The sequence below is a fragment of the Vigna umbellata genome, chromosome 2, assembly GCF_029865625.1.
Source record: "Vigna umbellata cultivar VRB3 chromosome 2, Vumbellata_1.0, whole genome shotgun sequence".
Taxonomy (NCBI): Eukaryota; Viridiplantae; Streptophyta; class Magnoliopsida; order Fabales; family Fabaceae; genus Vigna; species Vigna umbellata.
In genome coordinates, this window is record NC_142166.1 from 9892638 (window position 1) to 9915832 (window position 23195).

The 23195-nt window shown below is 33.1% G+C and overlaps 2 protein-coding genes across 2 annotated transcripts; one reads left to right on the forward strand and one right to left on the reverse strand.

Annotated features, from left to right (window-relative positions):
• Nucleotides 1-3048: 3048 nt before the first annotated feature.
• On the reverse strand, nt 3049-4458 carry LOC124836658 (GRAS family transcription factor family protein). Its single transcript, XM_047311833.2, has one exon. The coding sequence runs from the start codon at nt 4321-4323 to the stop codon at nt 3124-3126; it is 1200 nt and encodes a 399-aa protein (XP_047167789.1). The 5' UTR covers nt 4324-4458; the 3' UTR covers nt 3049-3123.
• An 11811-nt stretch (nt 4459-16269) lies between these two features.
• On the forward strand, nt 16270-21512 carry HBP5 (SOUL heme-binding family protein). The gene is made up of 8 exons (XM_047311842.2): nt 16270-16727; nt 16814-16951; nt 17064-17132; nt 17238-17309; nt 17539-17621; nt 17704-17835; nt 18003-18216; nt 21186-21512. Exons 1-8 carry the CDS (start codon nt 16314-16316, stop codon nt 21228-21230), a joined length of 1167 nt encoding a protein of 388 aa, XP_047167798.1. The 5' UTR covers nt 16270-16313; the 3' UTR covers nt 21231-21512.
• The last annotated feature ends 1683 nt before the right edge of the window (nt 21513-23195 follow it).

The window sequence follows — 23195 nt, forward strand, 5'->3', positions numbered from 1 at the left end:
CACAGGTATGGATACTATAATATTCACACTCGACTTGTTTATAAGTAGATATTAAAATACCCACTACCTACAACCCGTGGGTACCAACTATTCGTCAAAAAATTTATCCGCGGATACTTGAGGGTGTGAATTTGTTTGCCATCCTTAGTCCAAGCTTTCAAGAAACTATATGTATCAAACAACCCTTTACCAAACACATACCACGTCTAAACCATATTTAAGAAAGCAATAACTAAACCAAACACCAATGCACTAACTAATAAGAAAATTTGGGGCAAGGAGAAAATGAACTTATATATACTAGGTTTTGGTAAACTTCTCCATCTTCATTCAACCTCCATTAATAGTACTTTATAATCATTATCACCATATTATCAACATGTAGAGGGTTTAGAGAGATCCATCACCTCTTCAATGTCTCCATCTTCATCCATAACCAACACAACTATACACGTAAGAAGAATAGAATCACAATATCCATTAACTCAACACTCACACACCAAAGACTCATTCACGTTTTCAATCTCCACCTATCATCACTTCCCGATTTACACATTCATATACAAGTAACAAAGGTATTAATAGAAAACATGACAAATCCTAATAGAGAAATAAACATCAAAACAACAAAGCCAAAGAAAAATCACCCTCAATTAGCAATCAATTTTTAGAAATGATAAGAGAAACAGAGTTCGTTGTAGTGAGCCTTTGTGTTGTGCAAGAAGAGATGGAATCGGCGTTTCACGCGCACAATGTTGGTAACACCATATGCAGGCGGTGGCGACAAAGTTTCTAGTCAAATGTGTTGTGGTGTTGGCGGGTTCTACCTCCGTTTTAGTTTAAAATTTCATCTTATTTTCGATCCACGACAATCATTTTTCAAATTAGTGTGAAATTTTAGATTTATGAAGGAATTTCAAACAAATTTTAGGATGTAAGAAGTTTTAGATTAAGGCAGGATTCTAAATATTAGTTACGTAAAGTTTTGATATTAGGATGAGATTTCAAATTTTGCATCATAACAAGATTACATTTGAGAGGAAAAGTGAAAAAAATTAAGTAAAATATTGAGATTTATTAAGAAGTGATTTTATTCAAAAAAATGACACTTAAAGGTCATATTTTATATGTAAAATATGTCTATTCTTCAAGTTTTGTATTATGTTGCAAAGAGTGGTGATTTTAAACAAATTGACATTATTTTTTATAGTGTTCATACAAAAACAAAAAATCTCATTGTTACATTTTATGTCGTTTTCTTTTTTAAAAAAAAGAGTGAATATTTCATTTATTACTACCAAAAAAAAATTGACATTATCAAGTATCAAAATTCATTAATAATGCATTTTTAGATAAATTAAAATTATCAATAGTAAAAAATTTGTGAATAAAAATGTCATTAATAAATTTTATTAATGGAAGTTTTAATCTATCCATAATTACTGATAGTTTTTTCTGTCGATAAATCTATTTGTTATTATCGATTGAAAAAATTATCGGTAAAATCCATGTGTATTTGATTGATCTTCTTTCTTTTCTCCTTTTTCTCCTCTCTTTTATTTTAATATGTTAATTTTATTTATTAGTGAAATAAATAATCAATTAAAAGGTTGTTATAGCATATTAACATAGGGTCCTCTTAAGTGAATTAAAATATTAGTTTTAACATATTAAAACAAAAACGATGAAACTTTACATAGTTTAAAGTTATTCTAATCAACCAATATAATTTTAATAGAGATTATGTAAAATGTTTTTTTAGTCATTCTAGATCAACCAATATAATTTTAATAGAGATTACCATGTACAATCCAACATAACACACTTTCCATGTACTACAGCAATTGCGGAGTTCTTAAAGTAAATTTATCGATGAGAGTCTATATATAACTTGAGAGATTTGGATTTGATGAAGTCCGTGTCATAAATCAATCCAATAAAATGAATTTTAAACCAAAAGTCAACTGATATATAAAATACATTATATTTAAAATTTGTGACTATTTCTTTTTATACGTTGTTCATCTCACTTGTATCCCGTCAACCTTAAGACTTCTCACTTGAAATTTAAATTTCTTACATAAATATTAATTATTATTTAAAAAAAAGTTAAGATTTTAATAAGTCCTCCATCTGAGTGGTGGGATATATTTAAAAAGTCGTCCTAATGTCTTAGAAAGTAAACGATAAATTATATTAATCTTTTTTCTCTTAGGCTTTGTTTTTTTGGGGTTAATTGGGGAGATGATTTGGGTGGATTTGAAGATAATTTTGTAGTTGTTTTTTTGAGTGGATTTGTGGGTAATTGAGAGTGGATTTGGAAGTAAAGTTTGTGAGAATTAGTGTAGGATTTGATTGATGTGATAGATTTAAAAAAATAGTTTAATTGGTAGAAATGAAAGATTACCAAAATGTCCCTAGTTATAATATAAAATGCCCCCAACCGAATACAGATAGCCCTGTAACCGGTTACCTGTTTGCGTAATCGATTACACATGTGCCAGCCAATACTTCATTAAGTTGTAACCGGTTACGACTTTGTTGTAACCGGTTACGCCACCCTCTTCCTACTGCTTCTTCGGCTCTCACACACGCAGATTCAACTGCTTCTTCATTCCATTGCTTCTTCATGTCATCAACACGCACAATGTCATTCTTCCTCTCAGTCTACAAACCTGCAAAATCAAAACCAAAACCAAAACCAATGGTTGCACATACATCAAAATACGTTGCACATAAATCAAATAATAAGTGGAGGGCACACATGACTTTTTTATAACAATCCGCGTAAATCTCTTCGTTTATGCGAGTGACAAAAATCGACTGCATTCCGCAAAGAATAATCTATTCATCATTCGCAAATCCGCATAAACAGTAAAGTCTTAAAATGCGAACCCACATTGTTAATCGACTTAAATGTGTTTTAAGGATATATGAGATTCCAAAATAAACCATGACTGAAATTCCGTTATTAAACACTAGCCATGTTATCCTTGGGAATTGAGTTGGCAACGTACGACATAAGGGAAAACAGAAAGCGAAAAGAAGTGGAGGTAGAAAGCCATTCATAAATAAATATGTAGCAGGAAGAGGTAACATAAAATGTTTGATGAGTATGACTGTTCATGGCAAGGTAAGTCCAGAAGAGAAGCTTATTCCGGCCATGTTCCAACCCTTCATTTTGCAATCAGGGAGTGCCATCCATGTCCACTGCTTCCATTTCGCATCAAAAGACAGCCACGTCATATCCCAAACTCCCTCGCAATTACACACCAACGCCGCCGTCACCACCCCATTTTTCTCCTCCAAACACCCCATCATCGCCGCATAAGGCTTCTCAATCACACCGGCAACCATAGACAAAAACTCCCACTTTCTTCCCTCCAAGCTAAGACCCCACAGTTCCACACCCTTCAAAACCCTCACGCTCCTACTCACCCCACCCTCTCCGATTACCCTCGCACCCTCCGATTTCACGATCATCATATACCCATCACCGTATACGTGCAACCGGTCAATCACGTTCCCCCAGCTGAATCCAACCGTCAAATTACCGCCCACACCCCTCGCGTAGTTAAATCTCGGCCGCAGAACCACCGCCGCATCGCACTCCGGTGTTGACGCAACCAAAACGCTCTCTCTGGGCCCGTGAACCACGTTCAGAAAAACGTGACCTCCGCCACGTGGCGAAAATTCACTCGCGCCACTCTCCACTGCCTCCGTTGACTTCCACGTGTCAGTCCTGGAGTCGTACACAAACAAAACGGGGTGATTCCCGACGAACTCCGCGAACATGAAACGAAAGTGACCCGACCCGGACGGTTCGGTTACGAGCTTCATACCGGATCGCCTCCACGAGGAGGTGCCACGTGGACCCAACGGGGAGGGGGGGATTTTCTTAACGGTCACGGAGACTAAATTAACAGCGACGACCTCGCGAACGGTGTTGGAGGCGAAGAGGAAGACGTTGTTGGAGGCGGCGAGGAAGTAGAGGTCCTCCCCGTGGAAGTGAACCGGTTTGAGAAGGTCGGCGATGGGGATCCGGAACCAGCGATCGGAGCTCCGATCGGTGAAGGCGTGGAGGACGGCGTCACGGAGCCAGCGCTTTTTGTAGACGAAGAGCCAGGTGGTGGAAGTGGATAGAGTGTTGCACTGGCGAACGAAGGTGTGGTCGGAGATGATTCGGGAGAAGGATTTGTTGACGAGCTTTAAGCGAACGATTTCGGGTAGCACGAGTGAAAGGAAGATGGTTTGGATGAGTTCCTGTGGGAGAAGACAGAGGCCAATGGCGTTTTTGGGAGTTGATTTTGGGTGATCGTCCATGTAAACACAGTGGAGTGTGTTGGATTTCAGGTGGGTGGGGTTGTTGTTGGATTCATGGATCAAGTTTATATCACAGAGTCCTTGTCTCAGTGTGGTTGGCTTTTGACAAGGATGTCTTTCATCATCAACCTTTTTTATTTCTTCGACAACCACCCTTCCACTTCATCATTTTTTCAACACCATTATTTACTCTTTTCTTTCCCTTCTTATCTCTTCAATAACTTACCCTACATTATTTTCCACATGCTATCCTACACATACTCATCATACTTTTTTATATTTTTCATAATTTTAATAATCTTTTTTAAATGAAAATTTAAATATATGCCTACTAAACTTTAAATTTAAATCAAATTAGTCTATTTATGAAAAAATTAATATAATAAATAATTACACCCCAAATAATACTTTATTGTTAATATTTTCCCTTTTAATAATCTTATTTCATCGCTTAACTCTAAAATAAATATTTACATATTAATATTGTTGTTAAATCTGGAATTAAATATTAAGAAATGAATTTTTAGAATTAATGGTAGAATATATAAATATATGTATGTATGTACATGTATCCGAGTGATAATTATTAAAGGAAAGTTAAATATGATATATTTTTCATCTATTTCGAAGATAAATGGGTTCTTGTATCTATTATTAGCATATCTTTTCGCTATTTTTCTTTTTGTACTTTCATATTTTCTATTTATACACTCCACTTTTTCTTTTTCTAATTTATAATTTCTTCAACTTTGGTATTCGTTATTAGTATCATGTTCTTACTTTAAACATGGTCTTTGACAAAGAATATCATTGGAATCAAAGTTTTATAAAAGGTTGAAGTTAGCTAGTTACTTTAGGTAAGCATTTCGTTTTATTTTAATGGATTCAAGCAGGTGTTAATTGTTTGAGAGTTATTTATAGATTGGACCATTCCCAAGTCTTTTGAATTGAGCAATATAAAATATAAAATAAATTTATTTATTATAATTAATTATGGACTTTACAATTATAATGTAACTTGAGTACAACTTACATATGAAATTATATAGGTAAGTTTCTTATTGAGTTAAAGCGTCTAAAGTGATTTTTATCAAAATGAACTAGCAATTTGATATCACTAATATGTCTTTTGAGACATGATTCATTAGGGAGAGATTGAATAAATGTGACATAGACTCAACTTATACAAAGCGTTGACATCACTTTCAACCGAACCTTAAGCTAATAAGTTTATCGTCTTCTTTCTTATATGTGCTCAACTTTCTTATTTTTATCGATTCCCAACATGTTTGACATGGAAACTTGATAGTATCCACTAACATTAACACAAAAATAGTCTTCTACGTCACTAAATTTACGTCTGACATGTAGGTAACAAGCGTAAAAAATGTGCTTTTTGTAAATAAATTATCAATATTTATGTTTGACCAATAAAGAACATATTTAAAGGATGATTTTTACGTTTGACCCCTAGAGGAAAAACATAAATTTACCTTTATTTAGTAGAGTTAAACGTAAATTTACGTTTAATATGAACTTAATAGACGTAGATTATGTGTTTGTCCTACAAGGATCAGATGCAAAAACTCTCGTTTACATCTATTCTTTATAGGTTAGACATAAATTTGTTTAAAAAAACTTTTAATGCCCTTTTTCTCCTCACTTTTCTTCTTGCATGAAGCTAGAAGTCACAGTTTCCCTCACTTTTCATCTTTTTGTGATTTAAGACTTTCATTGGTGACTAAAAGTCATAGTTTATGGCCTTTTCGTGTTTGGGAAACATCTTTCTCTCTGATTATTTTTTTACATCGAGGTTAATTTCTCATGCTTCTTGCTACTATATCATTCATAGTTATGTATGAATGACGTCCTTATTTGTCTTGAATATGAGTTTTATTATTTTTGCTAGCAGTGACATTGTTTTGGCCAAGGAGGGTAGTGAGAGGTAGTAGAAGAATGGTGTGAGGGTTGAGTTGAGCGTGAAGTTTGGGAAGTGATAGTGATGACTATAACTTTAAAGTTGTGGAGAAGGATGAAGTGCTTGGCGAGCTACATGCCTAGGATGAGATGGCTTGAACCTAGATTTGATATGAGAACCATGTATGTGGGTTTTGGCATCTCCATGAAGCAATTCTCAGTAGCACTGAAAAAAAAAGCTTCAAAGTTTACCTTTATTCTCTTTTCAAGAATGTAAATTTATGTCTGGTATATCTTCAATTTACACCTCTCGCAATTACGTATGACCTACAAAACACATAAAAAAAACCTAAAATAATAAACAAAAAAAATTGTATTAGTGTAAAATACATATTATGTGGACTAGAGTTAGCTAACAGTCATGTGAGTCATTATTTGGGTTTTCTATACAACAAAAATTTGACGTCATTATGAATCATTTTAAATATGTTGACATTACTAGTAAAGTCAATTAAAAACAATTTGTGAGAAATTGAATAACCATATATGATACTATTGTGTACACTAGTAGAAGAGGTTAAAACTAAATGTTCACGAAAAATTCAAACTAATATTTACAAAAATCTACAAAGGGTGAACTATCATATATATAAAAGAGCAAAGTTGTGATACAACCTACAAGGGAGAGGGAATAGAAACTCTCAAGTGACTTGTAAGTACTCAATTTTAATGTTTGTTACTTAAGAATGTTCACTAAGGGTTTAGGGTTTAGGGTTTAGAGTTTAGGGTTTAGGGTTTAGGGTAAGTACTCAATTTCTTACCTTTATTTTTATTCTTTTATTATATAAAATATTTTATTTATGTTTTCTCTCTTATTAAAAAAGTCACATAAATGATTTTCTTATAACAAATAATTATAGAACAAATATTTGTGGATTTGATACTTGAATTTCTCTAGTATATACATTTAACAAACTCATATGTTTGTCTCATGCGTCTATTATGACATTGTTTGGTAAACACAAGGTAAATTTCTTACTTTTATATTTATTCTTTTATTATATAAAACATTTTCTTTATCTTTTCTCTCTTTAAAAAAAAATACCACATAATTGATTTTCTTATAACAAATAATTATAGAGCAAATATTTGTGGATTTGATACTTGGATTTCTGCCCATCTACTATACTTCTAACAAATTGATATGTTTGTCAGATAGTTGTTCGTAGTTAACTTAGTCTCGTGTGTCTACTATGACATTATTTGGTTGATACAAGGTAAATTTCTTAATTTTATCTTTATTCTTTTATTATATAAAACATTTTCTTTATCTTTTCTCTCTTATAAAAAAGAATCATATAATTGATTTTCTTATAACAAATAATTATAGAGTAAATAATTGTGGATTTGATACTTGGATTTCTGCCTACCTATTATACTTCTGACAAATTGGTATGTTTGTGAAAGAGTTGTTCATAGTCAACTTAGTCTCATGTGTCTACTATGACATTGTTTGGTCTTTATCGAGACATCATTATTCTTCAAGCCCAACAACTCCATTAGTTGTGCATGTACAAAACTATCCCACTATAGGAATGTGAAGGAGTGTACACATATCATCTAATGTGATAGTCATCTCATCAAGAGGCATATGGAAATTGTTAGTTTGTTTATAATAAGTAACTCTATTCTTTTCTCTCAACATTATTATTGTAGTAACTAATATTTGCACCACAAACTTTACACAATTTTGTTTAATTTTTGTTTGTATGACACCAAATTTAACTCCCATCACACAATCCTACACAAATAATATTTAAAATACTAGTACAAAGAAATTCGTTTCTTAACACACAATAATCACAATAATTTAATAAATTTAATTTTTTATGTGTTGAAAATTTAAATGAATTTAAGTTTCATATTAGATAAATATGAAAAAGTTGAACCTTTTATAAGAAAAAAAAAACTCATAAATTCATTATCTTATAAAGTTTTAGATTAAATGTGATATCAAATTTTATGTAGATTGAGTTTGTGTCTCATTCTATGGTATCTATCCAATAAATCTCTCAAGAAAAAGATATCTATTAATATGGGTTGAGATAGATTATCTATTGTCCTAATTATAGGTTTACAAATTAAACAAAACAATACAAGATAAAAATAACATAAAAAGAAACGTTTCAAATTACACCATCTAAAATACATTTTTAATAAGGCTTAATACCTCTTTTGGTCCCTCTTTATGGGGGCAATGTTCAAGTCCGTCCTACCTTTTTTAAAAAGTTCAATGTGGTCCCAACTTGTGAAAAAAGTGTACAATTAAATCCTTTTTGGTCACGACGTTAAATATTTAACGATCCAACTGACAGCGTGGAGTGATATGTGCAACGTGGCTGTTTAGGTTCATAACGTGGCTGCATAAGGGGTAAACATGTGATTTTCATTAAAGTCGACGTGGCAGTGATTAAAAAATTCTGAGTTAGGGTTTGGGTTGCAGAAATCGCGATTTGGGGTTAAGCATTTTGGAGGAGCCGTCTTCCAAATTGGGTGATCTTGAAGCTGAAATCTGCAGAGCAAATTGAATTCCGCAAATCAGGTTAGGGTTTACATTTGATAATTTTAAGAAGAGGTTTTCGATATGTTTTGATTAAAAAGTTCTAAGTTAGGGTTTGGGTTGCAAAAATCGCGATTTGGGGTTAAGCATGTTGGAGGAGCTGTCTTCCAAATTGGATGATCTTGAAGCTGAAATCTGCAGAACAAATTGAATTCCGCAAATCAGGGTAGGGTTTACATTTGATAATTTTAAGAAGCTGAAATCTGCAGAGCAAATTGAATTCTGCAAACAAGAAGATCCTTTGGCCCAGCTTTTCGAAAACGAAGAACACCATTGGGAAGTCATTCCTATGTCTCCCCAAACACTTCCCAAACCTCAAAGACCAATTGGGAGGAAACCAAACCCTAACCCTTCTTAATGAAAATCATTGCCACTGCCACGTCAACTTTAATGAAAATCACATGTTTACCTCTTATGCAGCCACGTTATAAACCTAAACAGCCACGTTACACAGATCACTCCACGCTATCAGCTGGATCGTTAAATATTTAACGTCGTGACCAAAAAGAATTTAATTGTACATTTTTTTCACAAGTAGGGACCACATTGAACTTTTTAAAAAAGATAGGACGGACTTGAACATTGCCCCCTAAAGAGGAACCAAAAGAGGTATTAAGCCTTTTAATAATTTAAATTGTATAATCTAGTTTTTTTTAGATTAAAAAATTAATTTCAAACTATGCAATTTAAAATATATATACAAATCCAAAATTACATCGTACAGTATAAAATTCTTTTCCAAATTTTTAATCCGAAAAAGGCTTATTGATGTAAAGAATCTAAAGAACTTTTTCCAAAAGTTACATGACATAGAATAAAGTTATAGATTATAACAAAGACCGAATCCAGAAGTTTGTAAATTGGTTGATGCCCATTGTGATTTTGGATTGAGCTATCTAAAAATATTAGAAATGAAGCAGTATGAAATGTACCTCAGGAAATAAAAAACGATAAAATGAGAAAGTGAAAGATAAACTCACCTGAAAAGACAAACGGTGGAGACACAAAAGACCACGTCAGAAAAAGTAAAGTTGGCTGCGACGATAGTAATTTAGGAGGATAAAAAGATGAAGGTAAGATAAATGTATTATAGGTACAGGAAGGAACTGTAGCTAAAGGAAGAAAATGTTTATGTATTTGTTGAAAGGCAGGCAGATGGGACAAGCGTCCAACAAGGATTCCAAAGTAAAGGGTACGTCATGGGCGGCGTTGATGGTAGCAGTGTTGAAGTGATGGCTGAGATTTAAATTGGTTTTAAGAAGTGTTAGTTTTGTAATATGGAATTATTGAATTAAGAATAGTTGATTGGGTAGAAGAAATATGAACCAGTGGTAGTGGTCATCGGCACACCAGGCGTGCACTGTGATATAGTGGTGGGGTGACTCATGCTGCCCAGTCAACAAATACTAATCTCACCTGCCTCCAATTCTCACGACATTCCCATTACTTAATTGCTAAACTTTGCCTCCATTTTCAATCTATATTCAACTCTTCTTAACCTTACTTTCAAACAAATATTCTTCTTCGTTCCCAACCATATTCTCATCATTTTTCTAAAATCATCATTCAATTCTTTCTAAAAGTTTATCATCATGATTGTATCAAAGTATTGTTGGTATGAATGAAAGAAATTCATTCTCAGAAATTATCCTAACACTGTAATAATCATTCGTTCTCAATCAGAAATGATTGATATATGTGGTGAGAGTAGCAGGAGGTCTTAATCTAAGTGCTTCCCGTATGACCTAAGGCGCGATACAAACTAACCTTGTGAATGTGGTAGGATGAAATTCATTGGCAATGACTCTGCAGAGTAGCAGATGTCATCATAAGTGGATGACCCACCATAACTCAACATTCATACTAAATCCAAATAGTCCAGTTTAGGTCAAAGGCATGATTAAGATGTTTGAATTATTTTGTATGAAAACCATAATATATGTATGAAGTTTTAATATGTTATAATTGATTTTGTATTACTAGCTTACTTTGTTTGTTTTCTCTTGTGCTTGGGTTTTATTTATTGTTCGTACATTGATTATGATCATTTGGTGGATGTGAACAGAGGACAATGATATTTCTATATAATAAATAAGCTTTGGATAGAAGATTAACAAATATTTAGTTTTCTTTGACCAAATATATAGTTTTGTTTTAGTTTACTTATATATAAAATTAAATTGTATATATGTTTTGTATGATTATAATGCAACTTTTATTCTTTGTCTTATTAACTATTTTATATTATTAATTATGTAATTGTTTATTTATAATATTTATAGTATGTGATTGAGATATTATAAATCGTGCCGAAAATCGTCGAGAACAAATTCTTTTTTACTTTTGGATCGAGATTTTCAAAACAAAGTTTTTATTATAAGATTTTCAAAACAAACTTTCCGAATGCATTTTAGAATGGGTTTTCTGAAACAAAATTTATAAAAAAAACTTTTGAGAATATATCTTCTAAAATGAACTTTACAGACATTACATACAAGTTTTATGGAACACTTATAAATCTATTTTGGATAAGTTAACTGTGTTTTAAATTTCTCAATCTATATTCGAAATTCGAATTTTTCTTTCTAAAAAAGTTTATGTATAGTTATTCCTATGGTGATCTACACACATTTAAATTAAAATGTCTACGCAAATGGGCTGACACATGTAATTTAAAAAAACAAAAAAAACCTAGTTTTTTTATTTATTTTATTTTCTTTTACATTTTATCTTTTTTTTTTCTCTTTTTCATCTTCTTCTACCCGCCTCAACCCCAACATCAAGGGTTAGCTCCACTATCCAACCAGACCCATTGGCGGCGACGTTGGTCGCATCCGGAACACTCATCGGCGTCGTCATGGGAGGTCCAATCATCTATTCATTCCTTCTTCTTCTCCAGCCTCCATCCACACACAACTTCGTCTTTTTTCCTAAATTGTTCTATCTCTTTCCCCTCATCAAATTCTGCACAACTCAACGTACATTCTCTTTTCACTCTCGCACACTACTGTGTCAATCGTGGTCTCCACCCTCGAGGACGAGCTCCAAATCTGCCGTCGTTGCCGGATTCCGACGAGCCTCATCCAGCAGCGGCTTCAACGTCTGCAAGTATGGATTTGCGTGATTGTCCTTTTGGTAATCTATCCTTGCAGTGATGAGTACTAAAAGCAGTGTAAAATAGAAGTGTAATAATAATGATGCAACTAAGGTGTTGATGAGAATGATCACGATAATAACAATAATTACGTAGAATAATGAAAAAGAATAGTTTTTTTTTTCTTTTATTTAGTATGAAAGTGCAATTGATAATAATAAAGATGTGCGTAGAAAAACTATTTTTATAAGTTTTTCTATTTTTGCGTATTTATCTTTTTTCTTTTAATATTTTTTTGTAGTATATGTTTTCAAATTTCTTGTCCTTTTCCATGTTAATTAGCAGTTCTTTTTTGTAAGATTTTATAAAAATAGTATCCTTAATAACTTATCTATAATTACAAAGATAAAAGAGCTTATCATTACTTATTATTCCAAATCAAATACAAAATCTATTAAAATGTAGAAATGTTAGGTATTTTTTCAATTAATATATCTTTCATGATATTGATGGACATCACGTTTAATTTTAGGTTTAATGTTTTGGTAGTTCCATATTTTTAGCTAAAATCTCAAATAGGTTTCCGACTTGTTCGACGTCTCAATTGAGTCTTTATTTTTGTAAAATTAAATTAAACAAAGGCTTACCGTGAAATTGAACAAACGCCGGAGGATGTTATGTAACATGTTGACAGTGTACATTTAATTGACATGACACTAAAAAGGTGTGTGAAGTGTATTTTTTTAATTTTTGAATAAAAAATGGAATGCAGCAGCCCTTCCTCTGTAATTGCGAAATCGAAATCAGATTGAGGCCAAATACTATAAAAACAACAAGTCGTTGAATCCAACCTTTAATTTGGAACAAAGAACTAGGTTTGTATTGAATTCCATAGAAAACATGAACCAGAACGAACCAATTAAAAGCTTCTCGATTTTTATTATACCTTGTAGACGGGGCCAAAACCTCCCTCACATAGCTTAAACCTCCCTCGCCTAGCTTGTGAATATCACTAAAATTCTTGGTGATAGAAGCCAAGGTTTCCTAGGCAAAAATCGTCTGCTCTTGCGCAACCATTTTTTGTATGTCAGCTTCATCGCTTCCCTCTTAGCAAACACAACAGAGCAGAAACATAATTTTGGTAAAAAAATTGCGAGTGTGAGACTTGTCCTTGTCCTTGTCCCTGTCCATGGCAGTGTGTAATGAGAATGTCTATGGTTCCAAATTTGAAGAGATGCCCATGAAACGAAAACGGGAACCGGAAAAGATGAAGTATAGATTGAAGCAAAATTGTGATCTTTTTGGGGAAAATGAAAAATGGGTTTGTGGGGAAACTAGAGTTGGAGAAGAAAATTGAGCTTTTGTTGGCACATAAGAACAAATAAACAATGGAACAGAAGAGAGAAGTGTGTTGCACTCGTTGAACTTTCATCAGTAGAAGAAGAAGAAAAATAGAACATGAAATCTGCATTTCATTATCCATTGCGCTTTCAATAGAAGAAGATGACACTTTTGTTTTCTCCCACAAACCATAAAACTCATCTTCCCCTAATCTGATTTCGATTTCGAAAGAGAAAGGGGTTGATGCACTTGATTTAATTTCTTTTGCCCACTTTTTCCTTGTTTAAATTTTATTTATACTGTGCACTCCATTTTTAAATTCAAAAATTAAAAAAATAGACTTCACACACGGTTTTAATGCCACATCAATTAAAAGTACACTGTAACCGCGTCTTTTCAATTGCCACATCAATTAAAAGTACATTGTAACCGCGTCTTTTCAATTTGACGGTAAGTTTTTATTTGATTCAATTTTACAAAAATAAGAACCAATTGAGACGTCGAACAAGTGAAAGACCTAGTTGAGCGTCTTTTCAATTTGACGGGAAGCTTTTATTTGATTTTTTTACAAAAATAAAGACCCAATTGATACGCCAAACAAGTGGAAGACCTACTTGAGATTCTGGAAAAAAAATAGGGACCTACCAAGACATTAAACCTTAATTTTAATTCAAAAGAAAATTTTCATTGAAAAATATCTCAACTCTTTAAAACTCTAAAAATATCTCAACTCTTTAAGCACACAATATTTCACTTTAAATCAATGTTAACTATTGCTTTGTTTCGAGCAATTAAAAAAATTAAAATAACTTCCAATAAAAATCTAACACAAAAAAAGTTTGTTTTGTTTGTGAATGCAACTTTGTTTGAGTGAAAAAGTATAAGAAACAAAATCTTCATTGTTTCTTTTATCATACGCCTACATTATACTTCTATGTCTTTGTAAAAGCTTTACAAGAATATCTCGAAAATTGTTTTTCAACTTCTATATATTTTTCACTATATCATTTATTCATATTTGTCTTTCAAAACAGTTTTCAAGCTCTCTTAGGCTTTGTTCTTTTGTAGTGATTTGGAGGAGATGATTTGAATGAATTTGAATGGATTTGATGGTAATTTTTTTGTTGTTTTTTTGAGTGGATTTGTGGGTAATTGAGAGTGGATTTAGAATTAAAGTATGTGAGAATTAGTGTAGGATTTTATTTATGTGACAGATTTAAAAAAATTGTTTAATTGATAGAAATTGAAGATTACCAAAATGTCCCTAGTAATATAAAATGTTATTTGTTAATGTTATATTTAATTGTAAAAATGTTTATAAAAAGTAAAAAATTAAAAATAATAATTAAAATTAATTTTTTAAAAGTAAAAAAATTATAATTTAGTAAAATGAATTTATTAAAAAAATTATAATTTTTAGAAGTAAAATGAATTTAGTAAAAAAATTATAATACTTAGAAGTAAAAAAAATTTAAAAGCACCTTTTCAAAACCACAATTTCTCCTGCAAATTAGAGTTGCAAAAGAGTAAGAAGGATTCATAATACTTCTTATGCACTACAAAAAAGATGAAATGTGGAGAGTTGAAGAACTTTTGAAGCATAATTATTTTTAGTTCTTTAATATATTTTTATTCTGCACCGCCCTTGTATTCTGGGTCGGAGAAAGTTTGGGTTTTGGTGGAGTCACTGCCACCTCTGACGGTCTTTGTGGTTTGGGAGGGGGTGATGTTTGAACCTGAGCAACAGTGGTGGTAGGTGGTGGTTGAACAGTGTTTTGACTACCATTGCCACTGCGAGTGCCTGATCCATAAGCAGCGCTAAATTCTGCGTTTGATTTATTCTCCTTGTTGTCGTGACAACCCATTTTCTGTTGGGAAGGATTTGGGAGAAGATTGAACCACGGAATGGAGCTCTCTGCAATACTCGAGGTATGGAACCGGATCCAGCTCGTCTGTGAATGCTTCCAAGCACTGGAACCGAATACTCCAACTATGTAACCAGATACAAGTCCTGTGTGCATGGTTCGAAGGTCTGGAACCGAATACTCCAGGTATGTAACCGAATACACTTTCTTCTATTTCGTGATGAAGCACTGTTCATCGTCTTCTTCACCTTCAAACACGCACATTCAACTTAACATAGTGTTCTTCATGCCATCAACTCCTTCTTCCTCCTCGTGTACAACCCTGCAACTCATAAAGAACAACAAATCCTCGCATGCGACATTTCAGTAACAATAGTTCATCTACAAGGAATTCTGTAATAGTTGGAGGGCACATGCGACATTTTAGTAACAATCTTCGCAAATCTCTTCACTTTCGCCGATGATGAAAAATGATGTCATTCCGCAAATCCGTCTTCAGCATTCATCACTTATCCTCTCATCCGAACACGACTTCAAATGAGATTCATAGCTCGCATTCGCTTCTAAACAGTAAATTCTCTTCAAGCGAACACAACGTTAAACTTTCATTCTAAATGATAACATTCAATTACATGACGTGGATACATCTATATATAATAATATTCCAATAATTTGGAAATAAAATGAGACAAGTTGTATTTGTTTCCTAGGGCTGAGTACCAACAAGCCTAAAAAAGTTTAACTTTCAAAATTTTATGAATCTTATACCAAATCAATTTAGTTAAAACAAACCTTCAAATCTGATTAAGTTTAAAATTAATTAAAATGACATTTTTTATTAAACTTTTCCAGTAACTATTAAGATATAGTTGGAATGTATTTCAGCAACAAATTAAAAAAATCATAACTTTCAAAATTACATTAACTCTCTCTTTCATTTTTATTTCTTAGTTTTACCCTTTTTCTTCTTTCCCGTTGTCTTTTATCTTGTCTTTCTCATTTTCGAATAATAAGGCCCTCAATTCAAACATTAAAGTGCCAAAATTCGTGGTGTCAACTCTGAAACTCACGTACACATGTGGACTACGTTGGTCCATGTTTCTCCAAATATTTGGTGTGTGGCCAGGATTCACTGTCTTCAGATTCCATACCAATGGCAACTTCCACCCTCTCCCACCAAAGTGCACGGCCGTTCCCCACGGCGTGCGCCAGTTCCGGCCCACCAAGAACCGCCGTTAGCCTACGGCGGCACCTCCCACCTTTCCCCAAGCCCCGAAAACTTGCTCTCAGTGTAAAAAACAGCAACCGCTTCAAGTGGGTCATTCAGTCGAGCTTAGCGGAGCAAAGCCCACCCAAAACGTTCGACATTCAAGAACTCGTGAGATTTCTTTATGACGATCTCACACACCTCTTCGACGATCAAGGTATCGATAAAACGGCCTATGACGAACGTGTCTTCTTTCGAGACCCTATTACCAAACACGATACTTTGAGCGGCTACCTCTTCAACATTGCGCTACTCAAAACAATATTCAAGCCCCAGTTTCAGTTGCATTGGGTCAAACCGGTCGGTTTCAAATTTAACTTCTCTTCATCTTATCTTCTTCGCTTTATTGTAGAATTTGTTCTATTGGACTAATGGAGTTGCTATAGACAGGACCGTATGAGATAACTACTAGGTGGACCATGGTTATGAAATTCGCTCTACTTCCTTGGAAACCGGAGCTGATCTTTACTGGAACTTCCGTAATGGGCATTAACCCAGAAAATGGCAAGTTTTGTAGCCACCTGGTAAGTTTCAAGTTCCAATTATCTAGTAGTGATGCTATGCTACCAAATTATGGTTTTTAGATTAACAAATATTTCATGTTGGCATTGAGCTTTTCATTCCTTAATTTTCCAGGACTTTTGGGATTCAATACAGAAAAATGACTATTTTTCTTTCGAAGGTCTGTTGGATGTGATCAGACAGGTATCCCTTCTATTTCACAATCAATCTATGTATGTTTTAGACCTTACATTCTCACAAAGTCGAAGTCTTCCGAAATTATTCTAACTAGGAGGGCTTGTTTTGCAGTTGAGGATTTATAAGACACCGGAATTAGAATCACCAAAATATCAAGTATTGAAAAGGACGGCAAATTATGAGGTTAATCGTGTCATTCATCAATATAATTGTTTTTCATTGATAGTTTCATCGATTATCTTCATTTCTAATGTAGTAGTCTGATTCATGATAAAATAACGTGCCAATCTGTTGAAATGATTAATGTCTGATTAAATACAAAGGTAAAAATTCACTCTTGTACGAGTACCAGATTGAATCTTTACTATTGTTATCTGATGCACTATATTTTTCATTTTTAATGATGAAACAGGTTAGACAGTATGATCCATTCATAGTTGTCGAAACAAATGGAGACAAGCTATCTGGGTCTACAGGCTTTAATGATGTTGCTGGGTAAGATTTAAAATTTTAAGTGAAGCTGTTGTTTGTTTGTTCTTAGAGTCTGCCTTAGGTTAATCATCCCCTACATACGCAGATATATATTTGGAAAGAATTCCTCGATGGAGAAGATACCAATGACTACCCCTGTATTCACTCAAAGCAATGATGCTGACCTGTCCAAAGTTTCAATCCAAATAGTTCTTCCATCAGACAAAGAAACAGAAAGGTATTGTTCTGAGTTTTTCTTGTCAACAAGTTTTGTGCTAAGACATTCATGTCATAGCTTAATAGAGAACTACAGTTTTGTGCAAAATAATATGTAAACATAAAAAAAAAAGTGTGATATCTTCAGTTGAAGTTAAAGGTTTGTGCTTACTATTTAATCTTGAGCAGTTTACCAAGTCCTAATCAAGAAACAGTTCGCGTGAGAAAGAATGAGGGAGGCATTGCTGCAGTAATGAAGTTCAGTGGAAAACCCACAGAGGATATTGTTTGTGAAAAGGAGAAAATCCTACGCTCCAATATCATTAAAGATGGTCTTAAACCTCAGATTGGTTGTTTGCTTGCACGATACAATGATCCGGGTCGGACATGGACCTTTACAATGGTATGCTACGAAGCCTGCTTTATTATGTTTGTGGATTTCTGATATGTGTGCTTGCTCTGCTTATACTACTTCTCAGTGTAGATACCTTAGGTATACTTTGGATGAATTATTTAGCTATAGAGATTAGGTTTGACAATAATAACAAAGAAGGAAACAGGATTATCCCTATTATTGGATGGGAGTGTGTTAGGAATCTATACAAGAAAAAAAAATCCTAATCAAGAACCAACTCGCACCACAACAATGATAACTGTATAAATTTCCTCTTTACATATCTAATAAACAAACTCCGACAAAACCATAGGTATACAAGTATCTCCCAAAAGGAATATTATCATTTTCACTCGGGAAAAATCTAGTTAAAACAATTATCTAAAAGTTGCCTCCCAAACACTAAAGAGGCTTATTTATAACTCAGTTTCCCACTCCAAAATTAAAATCTGACCCTTTTTCTTTTTCTATAATAGTGATGTAGAGGTTTATTACACTCCTTGAAATTATTTCTAACAATACATCTCTCTTTCAAAAAGAACCTTGTCTCAAGTAGGAGTTAATTTACTCAGATCAAAGTTCGGCAAATGAGGAGACTCTCTTTACCTTGAAAGAATCTTCCGATGATGAGGACGGAGACTATCTTTTCATTGGAGGAGTTAAATAGCATCAACCTCTCTCCCCTTAGTCTGGAATTGAGATGTAACTTTGAAAAGGCCATATCGCTTATATGGACCCAGGTGCTCAAAAGAGGATAATGAACCTAGATATTATCCGAAACAGTACTGGAAAAAAGAGACATGTTATTTCATAGTGGCCGACGAGAAAATCTTTAGAACTGATCTTGTCACCAAAGCTCCGATTGGGATAAGATTTTTCCCCGAATGTACAGTATAGGTCAAGTTCATAGGAAGTAAACTGCCCAATAAAGATATCCTGGTAGGGATGGACATTTATTCTGAGGCTAAGGATCTCCAGATTCATTCCACAGGGATCCAATTAAAAAGAGAATTCAAGCCTTTTACAAAAATAACAGAGATTATTTTCTATTACTGGAGTGCCCACACAATTAGAAGGGATCAAGAAAAAGCTAATCACTCTGTGCTGACAGTCATGAAGAATTCTCACATCCCAGTCCAATCTGGAAGAATCCAAAATTCTTCATCCAACTTCACTTTCAAGCTTAATGAAGATATTAATCCAACCAAGGCTACTCATCCTGGAATGACTCCTACAGATTTACAGTTGGCCCATCAAGATTGCCAAGAAATATTAAGACAAGGACCTTCGGGTGAAAATACAAACCTTTAAACCATTTCCTAAAAGATGATAAATTTCTACTCAAAGAATCCAACACTTTTCCAAAGTTCGATTTAAAACTTGGGCTTTGGCATTTAGGAATCCATCCCTCTGATAGGCACAAAACTACCTTCTGTATTTCCAATGCCCAGTATCGGTGGACTGTACTTCCTTTTGGGTTAAAAGAAGCCTCCTCTTTGTTTCAAAAAGTAATGACCCAAATATTTGAACCTCTCTTAGAACATGCAATCATCTACATAGATGATATCTTTCTATTTTCCAAAAATATGAAATCGCACAAGGCTCTCCTTGAACAATTCTTTGATCTAGCTAACCAGTTTGGCCTTATGTTTTGAGAAAAAAGATTCATTTGGTTCATCGGAAATAGATTTTCTGGGTATGCATTTCTTCCAAGGAACATACTAGCCTCAACCTCACATAGCTGGGGAGGTACTAAACTTCCCAAACGAATCTCTCACTGTTAAGCAGATTCAACAATTTCTTGGGACTCTCAATTATATCCGAGATTTTATTCCACATGCAGCTAAATATACTAATCTTCTATCCAAACTTTTGAAGAAAGATCCCCTACCTTGGGGCCTAGAACAGACCCAAGCTGTCAAATGAAAGCTTTCAAGATCTTTGTGAAAACTATGGTATAAGTGATAACTTTTCTACTCGTAGGATACCACTACAAAATGTTGTTGGTGGAAGAAAGAATCGTGCTTTACAAGAAATGGCTTAGACTATGCTTGATACAGACTCCAAGCCTAAACACTTACGGACAGAAACAATCAATATAGCCTGCTATTCACAAAATAGAATTTACATTAAACCCTGATTAAAAAGACTCCCTATTATAAGTTGTGGAAAAACAAAAAGTCCGACATATATTATTCTCATCCTTGTTGGCATTCAATGCTTTATCCTTAATACCAAGGAAAGTTTGGGTAAGTTTGACTCCAAAAGATATAAACGAATCTTACTTGGATATTTGGAAACGTCTTAAGGTTTATAGAATCTACAATTCTCGAACGTCTATAGTGGAAGAAGTCATTCATGTAAATTTTAATAACCACAAACCTGATTAGGAATTTCAAAGCAAGACAAATCTATTGGTTTTGATTTACATCATATACAAAGATACCCCATTGCATCATACAGTTTACAAGAGCCACTAGACAGTCCGACAGAAGAATGAGAACCATTGAAAGGAATTCCAAGTTGACCAAGAATCGCCCATTAGATGTTATACTAGGATATCTTAGTGAAGGAATCACAACACCAATTTTAGCATACAACAACAAAAACTTAGTTTTTTGTGTCAGAGACTTTATTAGACGTGAGTCATAAGCTAATGGCTTCTTGAGAAGATCTTACAAATTCGAACCAAATTTATTTCTTATTATAAGTCTTGACTCTTGTGAGTAATGTTGTATGAGCTCCTAATGAACATCGTTTGGAAGTCACATGAGGAAAAACAATACGATGAATTAACAAAGTCTAAGCTTCTTATTTCCTTAAAACTATTTTATATCTTTTCTATCCACGGTCAATAGTATTACTTCATTTTCAATAAAGATCTATTTTATCCTTTTGAAAGTTGTTACACTGACTTGATTTGGTCGGCTTAATTAATGACAATTGATTCATTTGTTTTGTGGGTCATGACATGGAAGAGGAATGAAGTGCTCATATGGCTAAATGATTTCTCGTTGGATTAGCATCAATGCAGAAACCGTAGCTGTTGTTATTATCACTGCACACAACTAATTTTTCCATCATATATGAGTATATGAAAAATGTTGTTAAAAGTTCTCTGGTAAAGAATGAGAGATGTTTGGAACCAAAAATAGGAAATATAATTTGGAAAAAAAATTAAATAGGAGATAATCAATGTGCATGTTTATTAGCAACAACTCATCAAGTTGTAAGAGAACTATAAATGTTCTTTATTAAATACAATTCAACAAAAGAAAAAGTGCTACAGCAATAAGTTCATTGAAGTGATTCAAGTTCGTAACCTATTTGATAGTGGGCCTATATCTATATTCAAGACCCAGTAGACAACTGCTAATTCATTAAGGCAGTTTCCTGCACCTCCATAAAAAAAGACACCTCATTTTTATTTTTATTTTTGGATTGGACAATCTTGTAATTCAAAAATTACTTATAAATTGTGTAATCTAGAAGTCAAAATTAATTAGGATTAAGAAAATAATAGTTTCTAGATTGTATAATTTGAAAGTCATTTGACTTTTGAATTATATAATCTAGAAATTATTTTTGAATTACTTAATTTAAAATTTATTTTTAATTTTTAAATTACATAAATTGAAAATCAATTTTAAGTTCTGCATTTACAGTTCTAAAAAGAAATGGGGGAAGTAACTAAGTATGAAAGTCATGAAAAGTTCTGAGAACATCATAGAATAACCTTTGAATAATGTTTGGTCAAGAAAAATGGCTCTTTGCCATTCCAAACGCCAATGCTTTAGAGCCATTGATGTCACCCACTTGGCATAGGCGTATATTTTGTAAAAAAGCAACCATAATTTGAGTTACAGTTAAGAATTAATTTATTCCCACTCTTTAATATCTTTGCTTTATTTTCTTTCAATTCAACGGATCCAATAAATACCTTATTTTTTATAGTTACATTAAATGAAAATAAAAGTAATTAATTTATAAAGAGTAAGTTATTATTGGATAAACACTCCTTGTTACAAAATTATGAGAAGGAAAATTATAAATTAACCGTTTTAATAATGATGATAACATATTTACAACACTCATCATCACGTACAGTGATAAATTCTGTAGACTTGATAACATAATTGTTAACCTCTATCATACAAATGTAAACGTAACTTGACATACGGGAATAAGATATCAAAAAAGAAAACTAAAAAATTCGAAGCAGAAAGACGAAAGAAAACACTTCAAATGATATTATTATGAATGAGAACAAAGTACAAAAACACTCAATTTGGTTTATAATAAAAGAAAAAAAAATTATATAAAGACATGGAGAAAACCACGTCTGAAATGTGGCAACACAACACGAGCACTCATAGAATCATGCGAGGACCAACTACAACCTCCTTTCCAGATTTAGGAGTACATTAATCATGCCAGCACAATAACATATCCGGCAACCATTATCCTTCTATCAAATTTCTCTATATCACATTTGATTACTCTTATAAATATCATTACAACTTCAACAACCAGGACGATTTTTTAACAACTAGAAATTAATATTTCTTTTATATAGAAAATCAGACTAAACTGCGACCACAACATATAATAAAAATATTTTACCAAACCATAAGTTCTAATACAACTCTAGAAGAAAAAATGCGTCATCGTGAATAACATTAACATTTTTATCCTCGATAATTACCCTACCAATAGATAAATAACATCAACATAAGAATATAACGTGGAAATTTCAAAATCGGAGAAAAATCACAATTATTATTTAATGACAATCAGATAATAATACTATGTGAAAAAATTTACAACACATAAATTACTCTCTGGTGTCCTTTGATTCCAAGTACACCCATACCCTTCAAAGCAAAAATTTAACCTAAATCTTACAACACTTTACTATAAAAGTATAAGAAAAATCAAATACAAACTTAAAGTAATTTTTAACGGGTATTTTAAACCATGAACCTAAA